This window comes from Aspergillus terreus, genomic scaffold, assembly GCF_000149615.1.
Source record: "Aspergillus terreus NIH2624 scaffold_6 genomic scaffold, whole genome shotgun sequence".
Lineage (NCBI taxonomy): Eukaryota > Fungi > Ascomycota > Eurotiomycetes > Eurotiales > Aspergillaceae > Aspergillus > Aspergillus terreus.
In genome coordinates this window covers 1,611,559-1,632,800 of record NT_165929.1, presented here as the reverse complement: position 1 = coordinate 1,632,800, position 21,242 = coordinate 1,611,559, and the positions used below count along the sequence as shown (strand labels likewise).

The window sequence follows — 21,242 nt, the reverse complement described above, 5'->3', positions numbered from 1 at the left end:
CGCCGTTCCCGTCCATGCAGCAGATGGAGCATGCGCCGACGCTCAACTGGGCGCGGCTGAAGTGGTTCGACGCGCTGAAGTGGCAGAGTCTGGCGGGGGACCCTGCCACACGCGCGGAGCAGATGGCCGCCGTGTCGTGGTATGCGAATGCTCTGGACGCGCCGGATTTTACGAACTTGCCCAAGACGGTCATCTACACGGCTGGGTGTGACCCGCTACGGGACGAGGGCGAGGCGTATGCGCGCAAGCTGGTGGAGGGGGGGAATGAGGTCGTGCAGAAGCGGTTCCAGGGCGTGCCGCATCCGTTTATGCATATGGATAAGGGTGAGTCGAGGCCATAGTGACTGTGAGGGCGGTGCTGACATCTAGCTAGATTTGTGGCAGGCGAAAGAGTTCATCGACATGACGGCGGCGCATATCAAGAATACTCTCCACGCATAGACAATCATACAAGAATTATTGACTTGCATGAACATACTCCGTATATAGAAATTCACATATACCAGATACATCATGCTACCAGCTCCAACATATCATCAATTACTCCATAGCATACAGCTGCCGCGCCAGCGGCACCACACTCTCCTCCAGCGTCCGGAACTTGACCCCCAGCATCTTCTGCGCCTTACTCGAGTCGCACGAGTAGTGCGTATCGCGGATGCGCTTGCCAGGCTCGCCGACGGGAATGCGACTCTGCTTGTTGGGCAGGGCGGCGCGCACGATATCCGCGATCTGCTGCGTGTCGTACGAGTCCTGCGTGACGAGGAAGCGCTCATGGCCGGCCAGCTCGACCGTCAGGGCTTTGTAGGAGGTCATAGCCAAGTCCTCCACGTCGATCCACACTGTAGCACATTAGATCTCACTCTCCAGACACTGCAACAAACGTACCTGGCGCCCGCGTGGGCGGAATCCCAGCCTCCCCCTTCAGCACCTCCCAGACGATCTGGTTGCTGGCGTTCAGCTGCGCCAGAGACTCAATCGGGTGGATCATCTTGCCAAAGACCATGCCGGGACACAGCGTGACCAGCTGGTACGGCACCTTGTGGTCGCGGACGTAGTCCCAGGCAGCGCGTTCGGCGACGACCTTGGAAGCACGATACGCCGCAGGCTGCACCATCAACATCAGCATCTATCCCAATCACTGCATAAGACGAAAACCCACCACAACAGGCGCATCCCGCCCATCCTCATACGTCAGCGGACTCCAGTCCTGCTCGGTATACACCCGCCCCGGCTGCAGCCCCTTCGCGGCATCATACACGGCCGCAAAACTCGACATGATTACCAGTCGCCGCACGGTGGGCTCCTGCGCCGCCGCCTCGCAGATGGCTGTCGTGCCGTTCAGCGCCGGCAGCAGTAGCTTCGCTTCGAACTCGCCCGGCGCCGCGTCGTACGTGAACGCGCTGGCCAGATGCAGCACGCCCTGGCAGCCCGCCACGGCGGGGCGGATCTGGGCGGCGTCCGTCGGATCCGGCACGACGACCAGCTCCAACTGCGAGAGATTGGCGACCCCCGCAGCGGCCAGCGCGGCGCGGGTTGCGGCCGCTTTGGCCGCTGAGCGCACGGTGGCCCGCACTGTTAGGCCCTCGCGGAGGAGCAGGGCGATGCAGTGGGCGGCGATGAAGCCGTTGGCGCCGGTGACTAGGATGTTCATTTCGCTTTGCTTTTGCTTTTGCTGTCTGATGAGGGGATAGTTGGGGGATGAAGGAAGGGGAGGAAGGGGTTTATATGTTGCTGGTGGATACGCTGGAAGTGTCCGTCGCATAGATATACGTACAGTCTAACTATACGATCGCCGCCCTGATTAATGCCGATTCATTGACTAATGGACTAACCCCCTATATACTATCTCACATGCATGCACCTAATAGACATACCGGAAATTCACGTCGTCGTGCACATCGCCATGGCCCGCGCGGCCCTGCGCCAGCTTCGCCTCCAGCCGGCTGCGTGCTGGCGTGCCCAGTCGGTCTGCCCGTTTGTTCCGGTAGCCGTACAGCACACGCAGGCCTGTGGAGATGACGATGGCGGCGGCGTTGACGGCGACAATGGTGATCTTGGCTGGGATGTACCTGGGGAAGTTAGGATGACCGAGAAGCTGTACAAGGGGGTATTCATACGCAGGAGCGTCTCTCGCCTGGAAGGTCTGCGGTCCGATAATGTTGGCAATGCTGAAACCGGCGGAGACGAGCGTACTCCCCGAAACCTGCGTGCGTCAACTACGTACTTCGTCGACGGAGTGCAAGACATACCTTCATAGTGTAGCCTTTGAAATTGGCGCCTGTCCACGCGAAGATCAGGGCCAGAGGTGCCACCGTCTACCTCATTAGTCTCGTTCCAGAAGGGAAAGCCATAGACTCACCGTGTTCACCATGTAGATACCCGCCAGGAGCCCGCCCTGGTTATCCTTCGGGAGAAACGACATCAGACACGACCCCAGCAGCGTCGGGATCAGCAGCACGTCAATCGCCATCCACCGCGAGTAGCCCTTGGAAATCGCATAGGACGACAGCATGGTCGCCGCAATGCTGACCACACCAGAGGGCATGTTCAGCAGCGCGCTCTGCTTGGACGTGTAGCCAAAGTTGAGGATCAGGATGGAGGAGAAGGTGGTGATGACGCCGCTGGGGATGGTAATCAAGATCGTCAGCATCACCAGCATCCACGTCTGGAGATCGCCAAACGCTTCGACCAGCGACCCCCAGCGGAAGACCTTGTCGCCCACGCCGGCCTGGTCGTCCCGCAGCCGCTGGGCGATGCGCTCGCGGTCCGTCGGCGTCAGGAACTTGGCCTTCTCGGGCGACTCGGGCAGCACGAACAGCACTAGGATCGAGGCGATCACGTTGACGATCCCGACTACCACGAACATGATCCGCCAGCCGTGGAAGGTCATGCTGGCCGGGGCGTGCTGGGCGGCGAACGAGATCAGGCCGCCGATGATCTGGCCCATGCCCAGTCCGCAGTACCAGAGCCCGTAGCGAGGCGTGGACTCGGCGCGGGTGTACCACATGCTGGTGTACATGGTCAAGGCGGGGGCTGTTGTCTGATGAGTATGTGCTTGACCGAGAACTGTACGAATGGGGATACAGACCGATGACTGCCTCCAGCATGCCCAGCAGAGTGCGCACCGCACACATGCCGGCAAAGTTCTGCGCGGCGGCCGAGCAGCACAGCAGCACGCCCCAGCAGAAGACATTGACGCCGAGGACTTTGGTGATGGGGAAGCGTTGGAGCAGGATGCCTACCAATTGGTTAGCACATTGTTGCGGTATAATGACAACGACACGTACCCTGAGGAACTTCAGCCACAGCATACGCAATAAAGAACGCCGTCGCCAGCCACGAAAAGTCATTCCCACTCATCCCTAGGTCCTCCTGCAGACCCATCACATTGGCATACTACCATCATCAGCAAGGCCACCACCAGGCCGATATCAGGCGCACTCACATTCAACGAAACCTTGTCGACAAACTGCAGGAAATAGGTAAAGAACATAATCGGCAGAATGCGCCAGTCGATCCGACGCATCAGGGCGCCGTCGTTGTGCAGATCGCCGACGCCGTAGTCCTCCGCGAGCTTCTCGTCCGGGGGGTCCATGGCTGCAGCGTCCTTGTCCTTGGGGAAAGTCATGTCGCAATTCAGTACCAGGGGTGGTATAGTAAGTACAGCACGAGAGGCAGGATGGCATGATATTAAAAGTTGGCCAGCGTATGCGCGCGGTGGCCGTCGGGAACGTCAGCATGCCGCTTCATAGATAGAGAGCCGGCTGTCTATCACTCGAGCTAGGATTTTAGGCCAGTGTAGCGTGCCACTAGCTGGCATTCTCCTCTTCTGACGATTCCCCGGGGAGTCTAGGGGTTGCCACTGATAGCGGTGGAGCATGCAGCCGTCGCATAGATAGCCGTCGCATGTCGCGATAGAGATAGTGAGGGGATGGATTGCGGATGGTAGCCGGCATCATAGATCGGAGGGCCTCAATGATGTTCAGGTATATAATCGACTCTGAGACTCAGACATGACACTGTCCATCATCGACACCTCCATCCGCATCATGCCCTCTCGCACTGACTCCCCCCTTGACGTGGCCATCATTGGCGCCGGGCTGGGCGGCCTGTCTGCCGCGGTGGCCCTGCGTCGCCAAGGTCATCAGGTCACGGTCTATGAGCGCTACGACTTTGCTGGTGAGGTGGGCGCCTCGTTGAGTGCTGCGTCGAATGGATCGCGGTTCCTGGAGCAGTGGGGGGTGGATGTGAAGGCCGCGAAGCCTGTACGTGTGCACGGCAAGAAACAAACACAAACAAGCAAAGGCTGATGAAAATAGGTCATTCTGAAGAAGCTGATCATGCACGACTGGTCGTCCGGCCAGGTGCAGAGCGAGTACGGCCTGGGCGACTACAAGTCCAAGTTTGGCACGGTAAGCACAGAGTATACAGCCCTAGCATCTATCATACTGATTGACCAGGACTACAACAACTTCCACCGCATCGACATCCATAAGGAACTCCTCAAATCCGCCTTTGAAGAACCTGGCGATGGCCCCAAATGCACCCTCAAAGTCAACCACAAGGCCACGGGCCTCGACGCCGAAGCAGGCGTCATCCAGTTCGAGAACGGCACGACCGCAACGGCCGATCTGATCGTGGCCGCCGACGGGATCCGCGTAGGTCACCTTCTCTCCTTCACCCTCGTATTAGCTTCCCTCTAACAAAACCGTGTACAAGTCCCTCTCGCGCAGCTTCCTCGGCATCACCCCTAATTTCCAAATGTCCACCTCATGCTGCTACCGCTGCATCATCGGCGCGCCCAAGCTGCGCGAGCTCGGGCTCGAGGACTACATCGACAACGAGGCGATCGAGTACTGGGGCGGCTTCGGCATCGACAAGATCGTCATGTCGCCCTGCAGCAACGGCGAGGTCGTCAGCTGCTACTGCTTCTACCCGGCCGAGTACAACGACCTGCGCGACGATGGCTGGAACATCTCCGCCACGCCGCAGCAGCTCGTCGAGACGTTCCCGGGGCTGGATCCGCGCATGAAGAAGCTGATGCTGAATGCGGAGGATATCAAGATGTGGCGGTGTACGGCCCCTTCCCCAACACCCTCCGGGGGTCACTCTGCTAGACGTCCTGCTGATAGTGTAGTGTACCGCCACCAGCCGTACCCCTACTGGATAAAGGGGAAGGTGTGTCTTCTCGGTGACGCCGGTGAGTACTAGTATGTCCCCTTGCTCGTGATTCCACCCAGCTGATGTTCAGCCCACCCCATGATGCCCGACCAATCCCAAGGCTCCTGCATGGCGTTCGAGGACGCCGGCGCCCTGGGCTACATCTTCCACCGCACGTTCCGCGAGCAGTACGGCGTGGCCGAGGGGCTGGCGCTGTACGAGCGGCTGCGCAAGCCGCGGGCGACGCGCGTGCAGGAGGCCAGTTTCCGCGCCCGCGAAGACCTCAGCGAGCGCATCGGATGGAGCTCGTCGGCGGACCGGCCGGGCAAGCTAACCATCGAGGAGGTGTGCGGGTACGATATGCGGAAGCATTTGCAGGAGTTGGTTGCGCAGCGGTCGTAGGCTGCGGCCGGGCTAGGAGTTTCTTTGCTTGATTATGTATATTTACGAGTGGATGAATATATTGATTGGATCGTATCGTCGTTGTACACATACGTATATACAGCCTACAGCACGTCAGATGAACACCATCCCCGGGAACTGGCTATACCGCACCCGCGCCCAGTTCCACTCGGTGCCCTCCGCCCACACCGTCTCGAGCAGCTGGCGCGCGTGTGGGATGTGCCCGAACCCCAGCGTGTTCTCCATCACCATCAGCCGCTCCTTGACCATCATGCGGCGCTCGATGGTGGTGCTGCTGGCGCCGGCGATGACGAGCGGGAAGAGCAGGCTGCCCTCGACGGGGCTGCCGTAGGGGATGGCCAGGACGGCGGCGAGGATGGTCGTGATGGCGTTTTCGACCGCGGCGTGGCGGGGGTCGTAGCCGTTGACGATCTGGTGCAGGCGTAGGCGGACGGCCCACTCGAAGGCCGTGGTGGCGCGGTCAGCATCGCGGTCCGGCAGCGCGGCGCAGCTGGTGCTCTCGTAGTCGGCGCGCCAGGCGTCCAGCTGGCTCTGGACGTGGGCGGCGGCAGCGCGGAACCCGATCTCGGACAGCTCGTCGACGCGGCGGCTGCGGTGCGCGGCGAGCAGGTTCACCATGCCCAGGAAGTCGAGCAGCGCGGGCGCCATGCCGCAGATGGCGTCGCCGGGGGCGGTGGGCAGGCTGCGCGGCGGCCCGCTGTCCGCGGTGAGGTCGGTCAGGCTGTCGCCGTCGTGCAGGAGCGGCGGCTTGCAGCGGGAGATGGTCGACATGGAGTCGAGGTAGTGGAAGAGGTGCAGGCAGAAGCGGCCCTCGGGGGTGGCTTCGAGGGTCTGGACGCCGGCGGAGGTGAGCAGGGTGCCGGCCGCCTTGAGATGCCATTTCCACACACGCGAGGTGCCGTCGAACAGCTCCGTGAGACAGAGGAGGAGGACGGTGGCGCAGGCTTCGAGGGTGGCCTGTGGGTTTGGCAGCGATAGGAGCTGGTTGACCTGCGCCAGGGCTGGGGCTGTCAGTGCTGTCATTTGCAGAAGGGGCCGACGCACCTCGTCCTTGTCGAGCCAAGGCATGGTTCCAGATAGTCGGGTAGACGCGCTTCCAATGGCATCCGCTCAGACCTAGAATGACACTCGTGATGGTGTCCGACGCGGCGGCCATGGGCAGCAGGGTCACCAGGAAGGGATTGCTGTCGGGATCGCCGGACCGCGACAGGGCGCGTGCGACGATGTGCAGATAGTGGTTGAAGAGCGAGCGGTCCTCGTCATTGTGCAGATACGGATTGGAGGCTCCACCCGGCGATGCGACGGGGGCACCGATCGCCTCCGGGGTCAGCCATGTGGACAGGCTTCCTATCGGATCGTCGAGACCGGCCGGATCGGAAGGCGATGTCGGGTCCGTGACGGATGCGAGGGTGAGACTGTTGCTGGTTTCGGATCGCGGCGAGGCTGTACAGGTATGCGACGGCGCAGACGCCGTGGAGTCTGGCGAAGCCGGCGACGATGGTTTCCACCGACACGGCAGATTCAAGCGGCGGCAGTCGCTGCAGCGAGGACGCACTTCGTCGCATTTCTTCTTCCGGGCCTTACAGGACAGACAGCCTCCTCGCGACCGAGAGGCTCGCGGACGACGATGGCCCAGGGACTTGGCCAGATCGGCCTTTTTGCCGGGTTGCTGGACTTCACAGACATGGCCGAGACCTGGGATCTTGCGTTGAGCATTGCATTATCAGGATGAGGTAGATGCAGCTAGACATACGAGAGCAGCGAGCACAGGGGAAGCCCCCGTCACAGCGTTGTTTCTAGGCTGTCAGTATTCCCTTGATGCAGCACTAAGAAACAACCGTCAGGAGCATACAATCTTAGCGCATCGAGCGCAGACTCGACCAGAGACACTGGAACTCATGGCGCAACAGCCACTAGACAGTTACTGCATCGGCCTCAGGGTTACGAACACTGCGAGCACAACCGTGCGAGCAGAAGGAGGAACCGGCCGACGCGACGGCAATTAAGGCTTATCAGGATCGGATGCGACGGCGACGTCTTGATAGCGCTAAGGGCCTGCTAGGGACCTGCTAAGGGCTTGGGGCGGGCGATATGGGCCGTTTCTCTTATTAATGGATATTCATCGGCAATTCACGAACTAATAAGACCAGCGTCTGCATGCGGGGGAGTCTGGGGTACTCCAGATCGCCCTCATATCCTCGGCTATCCTCGTCGAGCAACCCAGAACTGCGCCTGGTACGCATTCTTACTCAGTCCTCGCCCATTCCGCGCGTAGGCTACTTCTTTGCCGCGGACGGGGCGACCTGCTAGGGTGAGTTCGCCGCAGGAGGCGTCGGTCTCCTCGAATGTGAAGCCAATGCGCTCGCTGAGGGCTACGATCTCGTCCAGCGACAGTTGCAGGAAGGGCGCACTGCCGTAGAGGAGCGGGCCCAGGTTGATCCAGGTTCCGCCGGGTTTTAGTAGTCGATGGATGGTCTCGAGGTAGGAGACGAGGTTACGCGCTGTGTCGATGAAGAAGAGGGTGACAATCACATCGTACTGTTCGGTGTTGTCGGAGAACACGGTGGTAAAGTCTCCTTCGACTGACAGGACCGACAATGGATTGGCCACCTGGTCTGGGAAAGACACTGATCGCTGGAGATCGGCTGTTGTAGCATGATGCGACCACCAGTCGATGTATGGGTGAAAGGCCATGCCGTGGGGGATGGAGAGACTCGAGATGTATCGGTAGGCCAGGTTCATGTACGCAGACCATTCGTTCATCGTGACCTCCATGCCTGTCGGAATCAATCAGCTCATCGTATTTGAGAAGGTCGAGATATAGGTAAACGTACCTCCAAGGACTGCTATCTCATGCGCCAGTCGTCCGATGCCAGCACCAGGCACCAACACCTGCAGGGGCTGTTCCTCACTGCGCGACATGCTCGCCAACGCGTTGATGATACAGGGAAATGCTTCCTGCCGCTCGTCATACCCTTCGTCTGACCAGTCGCGCACAAAATGCTTCATCGCCTGGGAAACGCTGGTGCGGTCGGTGGTGCCTCCTTCGCGTTCGTTCTCCTGGATGAATCCATCCAACTCGGCTTGGGAGACGTTGTAGAATCGCTTTCCGTTCTCCACGATCGCATGGGCGACCCGTTCGTTGGCCTCGAAGAGATGCTCGACGGTGTTGAGTTTCCGCGTGTAGTGGACGGTAGATTCCACCATCTGTTGGTCAGAATGATACTGAAGCATATCACGGTGGCACATACCGATCGCTGTCGCTTGGGGATCTGCTTATACCAGTCCCGCCATCGCTTCACCTCGACTAGATTCCTCTCCCTGTAACGATGGAATCCATGGAGGGCAGTCAGCAGGCGGTGTCGTGGATGCGATGGCCCCCATGAGCCCGTCGACCGCTGAAGACGCTGCTGGAGACGAGCATACTCGTCCGCATGGCGCGCTGATTCTGCCGAGTCGACGATGGTGATATTCGACACGAATACCTGGGTGATGGACTAGCACAGTATGAGCGATGCACACTCACAGTCCACTCATTGATGCAGTCTTACCTCGACCTCTGGGGCAAGTGGTGCGAACCCCCAGAGAGAAGCACTTGCGGCCACCAGACACAGCAGCCAGAGCATCCCACGCATCATGACTGCTTCCCGACCACAAAGCATGAACCTGATCAACTTGAAGACTTTTCAGCTGAGCTGATCACCGCCATCAAGGTCCTCCCGCCGTCTCAGCCAAGTCTGCCAAGTATCGCGAGTTTTTTGTCGTTGCGGCGGACATCTCGCCATCTGCTGCATGTACTTTGGAGACAGGATCTTCCGCCAGACGAGCAAATCGGCGTCGTCTAGTCTTCTCGCAAGGTTCTCAAGCACTCTTGGCATGCTCCGAGACTTGGCATTGTGAAGATATTCAGACCTCTTCGCATGACTCCGTCTGCGAGTCTGCGTTCTTCACTCGACTGCAGAGCCATACATCTGAGCATCATCCCTTCAACAGCAGACAGACTCCCAGAAAGCAGTCTTCCAGTTCCATTCATGAATACATTCATCGTCGGTATCCTGACAACGAGAACCTTGGAGGTGCCAAGTAAGTCCCGTCTGCTTGGCACAATGAACCAGCCAGTTTCCATCCACAGCCCTCCATCGAAACCACATTTCATTAAATGAGGATGACAATCCCAGCAGGGTCCATTATGGGGTGAATGCGGCGGCTGTCCTGGGTATAAAACCTGGGTCAGCGTGCACGCCGCCCTCGTTCTTCCTGCGCCATTGTCCTACCGCCAGATCAATCGAGACCACCAAGCAGCCATCAAGATGAGATTCTCAATCCTTGCAGTCATGGCCGTGGCCTCCTCCGTCCTCGCCCAGGACCCAGGCCCGTCCCCGACCGCTTCGGTGGGCTGTGAGCCTCATGGGGACCACTGGTATGTATCCAGCCCTATACCAGCAGTATGTCCTGCGACTAACCTGCACAACCAGGCATTGCGATGGCCCTGCGACCGCGGCGGCCACAGAAACCGCCACTCCTGCTGTGCCCAGCCCGACCGAGTCTGTCGGCTGTGAACCCCATGGTGACCACTGGCACTGTGATGGCCCGGCATCGACCGCCGCGACTGCCACCTCCACCGCGACAGGCTCTCATGACGACCATGATGAGGAATCGACGACTACCCCGACGGTGCCCTCTCCTACTGAGTCAGTTGGCTGTGAGCCTCATGGTGACCACTGGCACTGCGACGGGCCCGCCGAGACTGGCTCGAGCGCCAGCGCCAGCACCAGTACCAGTGCCAGCAGCACTAGCTCTGCGGCCGGGGCTGCAGCGAGTGGATCTGACGGCGAAGAGGGTGCTGCCGGCAACATCGGCGTTCAGCTGTCTGCAGTAGTTGGATTGGCCCTGGGTGTTGCTGTGTTGCAGCTTTGAGGCTGATATACAGAGTACTGCGAAAAACCCCTGTACAGATGTCAATCTATGTAAAATCCACAATTTTTCTGTGTCATTGTTTCAGACAGCATTAGGGCTAGGCAGTCAGACGATGGAGGATCCGGGGTGGTCTGTCTGGTCAGACCATCCCGGATCCTCTTCACTCGCCACCCGTGCCCCTATATAAGTCTATATAAGTCCAACGTTCCTGTCATGAAAGAAGTAAACCTATCAAAGTTCTGTACACCATGGAGCTGTTCAGTTACAACGCCTCGGCTCCGATGGCCTCGTACGCGCATGTCCTCCAGCAGCTCCCCAAGCTCTCCACGCTGGAGGCTCTATGGGAAGCCCATTACGCCTACTGGGACAATGACATCCTAGCCACCGGTATGCTCATTCCATTCATCCTCCCCCATATTCAACACTAATGATCAGGCCTCATCACCTTCGTCGCCCACGAGCTCATCTACTTCGGCCGCTGTCTGCCCTGGATCATCGCCGACGCTCTCCCCAGCATCTTTCGCCGCTACAAAATCCAGGACCAGAAAGCCCCCCCATCAGCCGCAGACCAGTGGACCTGCGTCAAGTACATCCTGGCCATCCACTTCATCGTCGAGCTCCCCCTGATCGTCCTCTTCCACCCGATGATGGACCTCTGCGGCCTGCAATACAGCCTCCCCTTCCCCGCCGCAAAGACCCTCGCCGCCCAGCTCCTCATGTTCTTCCTCGTCGAAGACACATACCACTACTGGCTGCACCGCGCCTTCCACTGGGGCCCGCTGTATCGCCGCATCCATCGCGTGCACCACCAGTACGCGGCGCCGTTCGGCTTGACGGCCGAATATGCGAGTCCCTGGGAGACGCTGCTGCTGGGGTTTGGGACGATTGGGCCTCCACTTGTTCTGGGGTATTTCGCTGGCAATGTGCATCTGGTGACGGTGTTGGTGTGGATGACGCTGCGTCAGGTGCAGGCGATCGATGCGCACTCCGGGTATGACTTTCCGTGGAGTCTGCGCCGGATTTTTCCCATCTGGGGAGGCGCCGACTGGCATGATGATCATCATCGGTATTTTGTTGGGAATTATTCCAGCTCTTTCAAGCATTGGGATGGTGAGTGCGGTATACTCGTCTTCTGTAGGAAGCTGCTAACGTGGTGCAGTGTTGATGGGCACGGTGGCCGGACCAAAAGGGAGGGCGAAGAAAGTACGATAAAGGGTCCATGGTTCTATTGTCAGATGGCTGTCTTGCATCCATTCCTATACTCTACGTAATTAATAGTGCTCGTCTTGTAATATTAGTATATCGCTCGTTCGCCAACTGGACACTGCTGGCTGGTCACTTAGTCATCAGCTCAAGGGCCAGTCTATCAAACAAAGAAGTCATTGAACATTTGCTCTTCATCTCATCAAGATGCCTGCCATTTCTGACTCTTCATGTGGTCTTCTGCTAAGAGAATCCGCTCATCGGTACATGCCATAACGCCGTAACCTTAGAGACTCATATTGCTATATTTCGCCAGGTCTGGGGACATAAAAAGGTCATCAAGAGAGTGGGTGACATGAGACTTCACATTGACAGTCAAGAGATCATTCGCCATCATACAAAGACTCCCAAACTCGCACAGCAATCGATATCAACAGTCTAGCCATTCCATAACCAACCACCGGCAAACTAACCTACTGCTCCTTCTTTGACTCCGAATCCGCCGTCAACGTGCGAACAATCGAAGACGCAACAATCGCCGACTCTCTCCATCCCTTCTGACGCTGCCAAAACTTCTCCGCCGGATCTGTCCCGTGTCGGGACCACTGGCGCGCGTCCTCCTCCAAAGTTTGCCGCGTAATCTGTGACAGATCAACCCCAGAGTCGGCCTCAGCCGGTGGAGCGGGCTCATCAGACTCGTCGTCACTGCTCACCCGCGATTGTAGAGTCGACTCAAGATAGCGTTTCCGCATGTTGTACCGCTCCGTGCGTTCCTTGCGCACATTGGGCGGCTCCAGCTTGCTCATGGCGGCTTGCACCGCATATCGAACCAGGAGGTACAGATGCTCCGAGAAGAAGATGGTCAACAAAAGGGCCCAGCCGTGGATGGTCGATGGCTGGCCGTTCGGCGCAACCTGTGCGTTGCGGAACATGTAGACGAGCGCCGAGCTCGTGATGCTTCCAACCCAAGAGAGGAAGCTCAAGCTGTCCAGCCACGGTCCAATAGTCTCTGCACGCTGTGGCCAGGGGCGTTTGCATTCCATGCAGATCTTGAAGAAGTCGGAGCGCAGCTCGACCCAGTTGTTGATCAGGAAGGACACCGGGACGAGCGGCCAGATGGGCGAGAACAGCGCCAGATAGCCAAACTGGATGCACATCTCGCGCAGGTCGTCGGTAACATCATAATCGTCCATCTCCGCTTCGTTGCGGACGCGGGCAAGGAATACCGCTTCGTTGGGGTCATCCTTTAACGATGCTGCGCGCGCCTTGGTCGCCTTTCCGTCTTCGGGAACAGGCTTGTTGCGCTTTTTGAGGTATTCCTTGTACTTCTGGGCGAAGCGCTGTTTGAGCATGGGGACGATCGTCTCCTGTGCAAAATTCACAGCCTGGGCCGTAACAGTAAAGTAAATGACTTGCTTGCGGAGACGGTCGGGGTTGATGGTGAATTTCGTGCGGGCCTTCGTTGCGTGCTCCTTGCTCACGAACGGACGGACCGTGAGCGAAAAGACATCCAAGTACGGCACGATGTAGCTGGCAAAGGGGAGATAGACGAAGGCCGTTAGGATAATCGGCAGATAAGAGGTGATGAAGTTGATAATGAAAATTTTCCGCGTTAGAGCTACGTCATAGGCTGCCTGGGTCTCGTAGTTTTCATAGTTGTTCAGTCGGGTCGCGACGGAAACCAGTATCGTAGTCATTGTTGGGATGAGGGCCGACAGAAGAATGGTGGGAATAAACACCTAATCATGCATACCAATCAGGCTTGCACATTATAACCGGAGGACGCGACTTACCAGGTATCCTTTGAGCGGTCCGTTGTAGATCTCGGAGATGAAGATTTCAATCGCAAAGCAAGTAGCGATTATAACACCCAGACCGATCACCGCCACCACGGTGAAAGGAATCTGCAGGAGCTGCCGCTGGATACGCTTGGACTGGGGAAAGACACCTCTGATCTCGCCGGTGTCTTCATCGCGGACCTCCATCTCCGGCTGGAATTCCCGCCGCTTGGGGCGGAGGAACGACACTCCACGTGTTTGCCATCGGCAGCTGAGATCTTCCTCCTGTCGCTTCCAGTACTCGATAAAGATGATACACCATAGAGCGTTGACAACCGTGTAGATTGTCGAGAAAGAACCGAGCAATACCCAGCACGAGAACCCGAACGCCGCAGGGAAGAGAAGAAACCTGAAGTACGACTGCAAGAACGCAAAGTAGAATCCGACCTAGGCATGTTAGCATATCCACTATCTGCCCCGCGGAAACCCAACTTACACTCTCTCCGAAAGTATTCCGTATCTGATCCAGATCCTCCGTCGTCAAGAAAGTCTTGCGACTCCAGTCCCTGATACACTGGCTGTTGGCCTCCTGGTCATGTAGCGGGAAAATGGCAACGACATTTTTCCATTCATCGGACTTAGGAATGATCCCAGCGCCGCCCCCTTCGCGAGGGACAGTTATCATATGGTAAATTACGCGCAACCGCTCCGATTCCGTTTGAGGTTCTGCCGAATCCTCTGGTTCCGGTTCGGTGTTACGAACACCATACAGCCAATCGCGGATTCTAGACGCACGTATTAGAGGAGGATCGTTCAAAACGTCATGCGACAAGTTATCGACAAGCGTACCGGGACTGGTAGACCGCGCGCTTCAGGCTCTTCTTCCTGGAAGCCCGCACGAAGACCAGGATCGACGATTCGTCGCCCTCCCTCACCTCACTCTGTAAACCTACTTCATGGAGACGTCGGAGCAACAGCTCAAGCTCGTTATCGGCGTCTTTAGAGTCTATAGAAGGTCAGATATCCTGGCTGCAAGCCCAGATCGCGGCGAACATACCCGTCTGCGCAAAGCTGTAACGGATGACGTAGTCCACATGATTGTTGCGGTCCACGGCCTTCTGGAGCTCAGTGGGAGCCATTGATGCGATGCGAGACAGTCACCAGTCTCAGCCCGTGAAGATACTGGCGACGGGTATATTCAGAGACGACTGGAGAAGAAAAGGAAAAAGGGGCGGTTCGGCTTCTTGAAGACCGCGTGGAGTCGCTTCAGCTCGAGATCCGCCGATGACGACGTCACCCAGGATTCCAGGAAGCTTAAATGGCCTAATTAGCCCTAGGGTTGCAGGTCCTCACCGCCCATAAGGCGGTCCTATTCTGCCCGCTATTCCTTCCCGTTTATTCTCTCCACGCCTCAACAACAACGGTCATCTCATCTTCCTCTCTTCCTCAATACCGACAAACTCCCGTTCAAAAGGCAACTGGGCTGGTACAATATGGCAACCAATAACTCCGCCGAGTTCCAGTGGCTGGCCCAACTGGCGGCCATGCGCGAAGCTATCGCCGAGTTGAAACTGCCAAAGGACCCCGCAAAAGACCTTGCTTACGGCAGTGATTTGGATTTGGATCTGGACGACGATTACTCTTCTCCCGGAACCGTCGATGATATCTGGGATGTCATTAGTTCCGATGATGAGTCTAGTGTGGGCCTCGACGAGACAGATCGTGTCGTTTCTCCCCCGACGAACGCCTACGATCAAAACTGGCTAGAGCAGAAATGCCTGGGCCTCAGTCTCCAAAAGCCCGGATTAGACGCGAATGAGCTGGCGCAGCAGATTTCGGCTACTTTGGCCACGGACAGTGGCGATGACGAGCTACAGATGTCTCTGGCGGAGATCGTGGGCTTCGACGACCTGGACTTCGTAATTGAATTGATTGCACACCGGGCAGAGATCCTTGCGAGCGCTGCCACCGGCCCCGAAGCGCAGACTGACGGCCTGATGTCCGGAAGGCTCCAAACCAAGGCCGAGCGAGAACGAGCATTGCGGCAGCAGGACTACGAGCACAAACATACCCCGCTGCTCCCCGCCCAGACCAGACAGGAGCCACAGTACCCGCACGTCTTCAAGATGCACGACTCGCGAAATACCCTGGCGCTGGGCGGGAAGAAATACGGGCTCCCCATGGGCAGTAAACAGATCGAGGAGCAGAAATACACCGAAATTGAAGTCCCAGCATCCCGGGTTGGCACGCTCGCTGCCACACAAAAGCTAGTTCCAATCGCGTCGATGGATGGCCTGTGCCAAGGGACTTTCAAAGGTTACAAAACATTGAATCGCATGCAGAGCTTGCTGTATGACGTGGCCTACAAGACCAGTGAAAACATGCTTATCTGTGCCCCAACCGGTGCTGGTAAGACAGATGCGGCTATGTTGACGATCTTGAACGCTATCGGCAAAAATACCGCCCCGAACCCCGTGGAAGAGCCAGAGGCAACAGAGTTCGCAGTCCAGGTCGACGACTTCAAGATTGTCTATGTCGCTCCGATGAAGGCTTTGGCGGCTGAAGTCACCGAAAAGCTCGGCAAGCGGCTCGCCTGGCTAGGCATTCAGGTCCGTGAATTGACCGGCGATATGCAATTGACCAAGCGAGAGATCGTTGAAACACAAATTATTGTCACCACCCCTGAAAAATGGGATGTGGTGACCCGAAAGAGCACTGGGGATACCGAGCTCGTCCAAAAGGTCCGCTTGTTGATCATCGATGAGGTTCACATGCTTCACGATGAGCGTGGTGCAGTGATCGAGTCCTTGGTGGCCCGTACCCAGCGTCAGGTTGAGAGTACACAGTCGCTCATCCGCATCGTTGGTCTTTCTGCGACCCTGCCCAACTATATAGATGTGGCCGACTTCTTGAAGGTCAATAAGATGGCGGGGCTGTTTTATTTTGACAGCTCTTTTCGTCCAGTTCCTCTCGAACAACATTTTATCGGTGTCAAGGGGAAGCCGGGCTCGAAGCAATCTCGCGAAAATCTTGATGTTGTCGCCTTCGAGAAAGTGCGTGATATGCTTGAGCATGGGCACCAAGTCATGGTCTTCGTGCACTCGCGCAAAGACACTGTCCTGACTGCTCGTATGCTGAAGCAGTTGGCTGCTGAGGAGGGATGCGAAGACTTGTTCAGCTGCCAGGATCATGAGAAATATTCCAGCGCGCTCGGGGATATGAAACATGCCCGTGCTCGCGAGCTGCGGGATCTATTTGCCAGTGGGTTTGGAACGCACCATGCCGGCATGAGCAGAAGTGATCGTAACTTGATGGAACGCATGTTTTCGGAAGGCTTGATTAAAGTCTTGTGTTGTACAGCTACGCTTGCCTGGGGTGTTAACCTTCCCGCAGCAGCAGTCGTCATCAAGGGAACGCAGTTGTATAACCCGCAGGAAGGTAAATTTGTCGATCTTGGTATTCTCGATGTGCTACAGATCTTCGGTCGTGCCGGCCGGCCACAATTCCAGGACACTGGTATTGGTTTCATTTGCACGACACACGATAAGCTACACCATTATCTCTCCGCAGTCACCTCCCAGCAACCGATCGAATCTCGATTTTCCAGCCGGCTAGTGGATAACCTTAATGCCGAGATCTCCCTCGGTACAGTCACCTCAGTTCCAGAAGCGGTGCAGTGGCTGGGCTATTCGTATCTGTTTGTGCGCATGCTGCGTGAACCGAGGAACTATGGCATCGACTGGGCGGAGATTCGAGACGACCCTATGCTGGTCCAGAGACGTCGTCAGTTGATCATCCAGGCTGCGCTTGTATTGCAGAAGAGCCAGATGATCATTTACAACGAAAAGACTGAGGAACTGCGCGCAAAGGACGTTGGGCGCATTGCAAGTCAGTACTATGTCTTACAGACTAGCATTGAAATCTTTAATGAAATGATGCGCCCTCGAGCCGGTGAAGCGGATGTGCTGAGGATGATCAGTATGAGCGGTGAATTCGACAACATTCAAGCCCGCGAGAATGAATCCAAGGAACTCGATCGGCTACGTGAAGAGGCGATCCAGACTGAGATCGCAGAAGGCAATGACTCGCCCCACGCCAAAACGAACATTCTACTTCAGTCTTATATCTCGCGTGCCAAGATCGAGGACTTCGCTTTGGTTTCAGATACTGGTTATGTGGCACAAAATGCGGCCCGTATCTGTCGTGCTTTGTTCATGATTGCATTGAACCGACGCTGGGGTTATCAATGCCAGGTGCTCTTGTCGCTGTGCAAGTCTATCGAAAAGCAAATCTGGCCCTTTGACCATCCGTTCCACCAATTCGACCTCCCTCAGCCGATCCTCAGGAACTTGGACGAGAAACTTCCGAGTTCATCCATCGAGTCAATGCGCGATATGGAGGTTGCGGAGATTGGCCAGCTTGTCCACAATCAAAAGATGGGCAAGACATTGGCCAAGTTACTGGACAATTTCCCTACCCTCAGCGTGGAGGCCGAAATAGCTCCTCTGAACAGAGACGTCCTTCGTATCAGACTCTGTCTCTATCCCGAGTATGTCTGGAATGATAGGCACCACGGTGCCTCTGAGTCCTATTGGGTCTGGGTGGAGAACTCGGAAACCTCAGAGATCTACCATCACGAGTATTTCATTCTCAGCCGGAAGAAGCTCCATGACGAGCATGAGCTCAACTTTACGATTCCACTGTCAGACCCGTTGCCCAGTCAGATCTACGTCCGCGCCATTTCCGATCGATGGCTGGGAGCAGAAACCGTTACGCCCGTCTCTTTCCAACACTTAATTCGTCCAGACACCGAAAGTGTGTATACGGATCTCCTGGACCTGCAACCTCTTCCCATTTCTGCCCTCAAGAACCCCCTTCTAGAGGAGTTATACGGGCAACGGTTCCAGTACTTCAATCCTATGCAGACGCAAATCTTCCATCTTTTGTATCACACCCCAGCGAATGTTCTCCTGGGCTCTCCTACGGGTAGTGGAAAGACCGTGGCTGCGGAACTGGCGATGTGGTGGGCCTTCAGGGAGAAGCCTGGTTCAAAGGTTGTATACATCGCCCCAATGAAGGCTCTTGTCCGTGAGCGCGTACAGGACTGGAAGAAACGCCTTACAGCCCCCATGGGACTGAAATTGGTCGAGTTGACTGGTGACAATACGCCTGACACGCGGACCATCCGTGACGCGGATATCATCATTACAACGCCTGAAAAATGGGACGGTATCTCGCGTAGTTGGCAGACCAGAGACTACGTGCGGAAGGTGAGCCTAGTGATAATTGACGAGATTCACCTGCTAGGCGGTGATCGAGGTCCTATTCTGGAGATCATTGTCTCGCGAATGAACTACATCGCTTCGCAGTCTAAGGGATCCGTCCGGCTGATGGGCATGTCGACTGCTTGTGCCAATGCTACCGATCTCGCGAACTGGCTGGGAGTCAAGGAGGGATTGTATAATTTCCGACATTCTGTGCGCCCTGTCCCTCTCGAGATCTACATTGACGGTTTCCCCGAACAACGTGGATTCTGCCCTCTGATGCAGTCCATGAACCGGCCGACTTTCCTTGCGATTAAGAACCACTCACCCGAGAAGCCGGTCATTGTCTTTGTTGCCTCCCGTAGACAAACCCGACTCACGGCCAAGGACCTGATCAACTTCTGTGGAATGGAAGACAACCCACGCCGGTTTGTCCGCATGAGCGAAGAGGACTTGCAGCTAAACCTAGCAAGAGTCAAGGATGATGCGCTCCGGGAGGCGCTCAGTTTCGGCATTGGCTTGCATCATGCCGGTCTGGTGGAATCGGACCGACAGCTCGCGGAGGAACTCTTCGCGAATAACAAGATACAGATTCTTGTGGCAACCAGCACTCTTGCGTGGGGCGTCAATCTTCCGGCGCATCTGGTGGTTGTCAAGGGCACTCAGTTCTTCGATGCGAAGATTGAAGGCTATAGGGACATGGATCTGACTGATGTCCTGCAGATGCTCGGTCGTGCTGGTCGTCCCCAGTTCGACTCCTCTGGTATCGCACGCATTTTCACCCAGGACTCCAAGAAAGCATTTTACAAGCACTTCCTCCATACCGGCTTCCCCGTCGAGTCCACTCTGCACAAGGTCCTCGACAACCATTTGGGCGCCGAAGTATCCGCAGGCACGATCGCCACGAAACAAGACGCCTTGGACTACCTGACATGGACGTTCTTCTTCCGCCGACTGCATAAGAATCCCTCCTACTATGGTCTTGAAATCTCCGCTGAGGAGCACAACACCATGGCTGCCCAGGCAATTGCGCAGGATTTCATGATCGATCTGGTGGACAAGTCACTCGGAGAGCTAGCCGAGTCATCGTGCGTTATTCTTGACTCCGCTACAGGCGACGTCGACCCCACGCCGTTCGGCAAAATCATGAGTTACTACTACCTGTCGCACAAGACGATCCGCTACCTCATGTCGCACGCTAAACCGAACCCGACTTTCCAAGACGTGCTGAGCTGGATGTGCTCTGCAACCGAATTCGACGAGCTGCCCGTCAGACACAACGAAGACCTCATCAACGCAGAGCTCGCCCGCAATTTGCCCCTCTCTGTGGAATCCATGGGCGATCTCCCCATGTGGGATCCCCACATGAAAGCCTTCCTCCTCCTGCAAGCATACATGTCGCGGATCGATCTCCCGATATCTGATTACGTCGGAGACCAGATCTCGGTCCTGGACCAGGGCATCCGTATCCTGCAGGCATCCATCGATGTGATGACAGAACTGGGCTACCTGCCCGCCTGCCAGCAGCTGATGACGCTACTCCAATGCATCAAGTCTGCGCGCTGGCCTGAGGACTACCCGTTGTCCATCCTACCAGGCATCGATGTCGAAAGACCATCAACCGCCTTGCCGGAGACTTTGGTGGCTCTATCCGCTATGCCCACTGGCGCTGTGTCGTCCCTCGCCCGCAAACTGCAACTGCCTGCTGCACAGTTCACAAAGGCCGTCTCGTACCTCCCGAGCATCTCCCTGGAGATTTCCAATGTGTCGTCAACCGGCATCACCATCTCCTTGTCTCGTCAGAACCCCCCAACCGACTCGGAGTACAGGATCTACGCGCCGCGGTTCCCGAAACCTCAGACGGAGGGCTTCTTCCTGGTTGTGTGCGCCGCCAAATCCGATGGCTCCGATGGTGAGATTCTAGGCATGAAGCGCGTGTCCTGGCCGTCCGCCACCAAGCAGAACGGTTTCAGGAACGGCAGCGGGAGCTCCAGCAAGAGATCGAACCCATCAAAGGGCGCGAATGCAGGCCCCACCGTCCGGTCCTCTGTTAAGTTCCCGGGGACTCTGCTGGATCAGTTCGCTGCTTCAGCCGCTCCAGGGAAGATTGCTGTCAATATCAAGGTCATCAGCGATTCCTACCCTGGTATGCAGTGGGTCATGTCGAATGTGGCGGTTGAGCTGGCATCTTCGGCGCAGGCTCTGCCTGGGCCTGGGGGTTTCCCTGAGAAGGGCTGAGGCCTGCATATAGTATTTATCAGGATCGTAAATATTCATATATAGTAGAGAATTATGATCATTGTTGATAGACGTGAAATGCGCTTGGTGGATTAGACCTAGCTTTAGTCCACTATCTATACTAGAAAGTTTGAATCCAGCAAGACTCGAATGAAGAATGAGATGATTCGGCCGACCACCGGGGTTAACAGCAATAACGAAAGAAAATGGGTAAAACGAATGAATGAAAACTCATGCAAAGTGAAATGCGAAGCCA

The 21,242-nt window shown here is 56.7% G+C and overlaps 8 protein-coding genes across 8 annotated transcripts; 4 read left to right on the top strand and 4 right to left on the bottom strand.

Moving 5' to 3' along the window:
* Window positions 1-540: 540 nt before the first annotated feature.
* On the bottom strand, window positions 541-3,529 carry ATEG_04821 (uncharacterized protein; the record flags this gene model as incomplete). Its single annotated transcript, XM_001213999.1, has 9 exons — window positions 541-842; window positions 889-1,108; window positions 1,163-1,675; window positions 1,889-2,206; window positions 2,253-2,318; window positions 2,363-3,036; window positions 3,092-3,241; window positions 3,291-3,399; window positions 3,449-3,529. The coding sequence occupies 9 exons, from the start codon at window positions 3,527-3,529 to the stop codon at window positions 541-543; spliced, it is 2,433 nt and encodes an 810-aa protein (XP_001213999.1).
* A 523-nt stretch (window positions 3,530-4,052) lies between these two features.
* ATEG_04820 (FAD-dependent oxidoreductase) lies at window positions 4,053-5,140 on the top strand (the record flags this gene model as incomplete). The annotated part of the gene is made up of 5 exons (XM_001213998.1): window positions 4,053-4,268; window positions 4,323-4,415; window positions 4,464-4,661; window positions 4,696-5,077; window positions 5,136-5,140. 5 exons carry the CDS (start codon window positions 4,053-4,055, stop codon window positions 5,138-5,140), a joined length of 894 nt encoding a protein of 297 aa, XP_001213998.1.
* Window positions 5,141-5,679: 539 nt separating this feature from the next.
* On the bottom strand, window positions 5,680-6,654 carry ATEG_04819 (uncharacterized protein; the record flags this gene model as incomplete). Its single annotated transcript, XM_001213997.1, has 2 exons — window positions 5,680-6,576; window positions 6,631-6,654. The coding sequence occupies 2 exons, from the start codon at window positions 6,652-6,654 to the stop codon at window positions 5,680-5,682; spliced, it is 921 nt and encodes a 306-aa protein (XP_001213997.1).
* A 1,134-nt stretch (window positions 6,655-7,788) lies between these two features.
* Window positions 7,789-9,221, bottom strand: ATEG_04818 (uncharacterized protein; the record flags this gene model as incomplete). Its single annotated transcript, XM_001213996.1, has 4 exons — window positions 7,789-8,363; window positions 8,421-8,793; window positions 8,838-9,083; window positions 9,138-9,221. 4 exons carry the CDS (start codon window positions 9,219-9,221, stop codon window positions 7,789-7,791), a joined length of 1,278 nt encoding a protein of 425 aa, XP_001213996.1.
* Window positions 9,222-9,920: 699 nt separating this feature from the next.
* ATEG_04817 (uncharacterized protein) lies at window positions 9,921-10,503 on the top strand (the record flags this gene model as incomplete). The annotated part of the gene is made up of 2 exons (XM_001213995.1): window positions 9,921-10,006; window positions 10,062-10,503. 2 exons carry the CDS (start codon window positions 9,921-9,923, stop codon window positions 10,501-10,503), a joined length of 528 nt encoding a protein of 175 aa, XP_001213995.1.
* A 248-nt stretch (window positions 10,504-10,751) lies between these two features.
* On the top strand, window positions 10,752-11,715 carry ATEG_04816 (sterol desaturase family protein; the record flags this gene model as incomplete). Its single annotated transcript, XM_001213994.1, has 3 exons — window positions 10,752-10,890; window positions 10,939-11,613; window positions 11,663-11,715. 3 exons carry the CDS (start codon window positions 10,752-10,754, stop codon window positions 11,713-11,715), a joined length of 867 nt encoding a protein of 288 aa, XP_001213994.1.
* Window positions 11,716-12,179: 464 nt separating this feature from the next.
* Window positions 12,180-14,623, bottom strand: ATEG_04815 (anoctamin family protein; the record flags this gene model as incomplete). Its single annotated transcript, XM_001213993.1, has 5 exons — window positions 12,180-13,445; window positions 13,500-13,931; window positions 13,981-14,269; window positions 14,334-14,490; window positions 14,542-14,623. 5 exons carry the CDS (start codon window positions 14,621-14,623, stop codon window positions 12,180-12,182), a joined length of 2,226 nt encoding a protein of 741 aa, XP_001213993.1.
* A 354-nt stretch (window positions 14,624-14,977) lies between these two features.
* ATEG_04814 (RNA helicase SLH1) lies at window positions 14,978-20,986 on the top strand (the record flags this gene model as incomplete). The annotated part of the gene is made up of 1 exon (XM_001213992.1): window positions 14,978-20,986. One exon carries the CDS (start codon window positions 14,978-14,980, stop codon window positions 20,984-20,986), a length of 6,009 nt encoding a protein of 2,002 aa, XP_001213992.1.
* Between the last annotated feature and the right edge of the window lie 256 nt (window positions 20,987-21,242).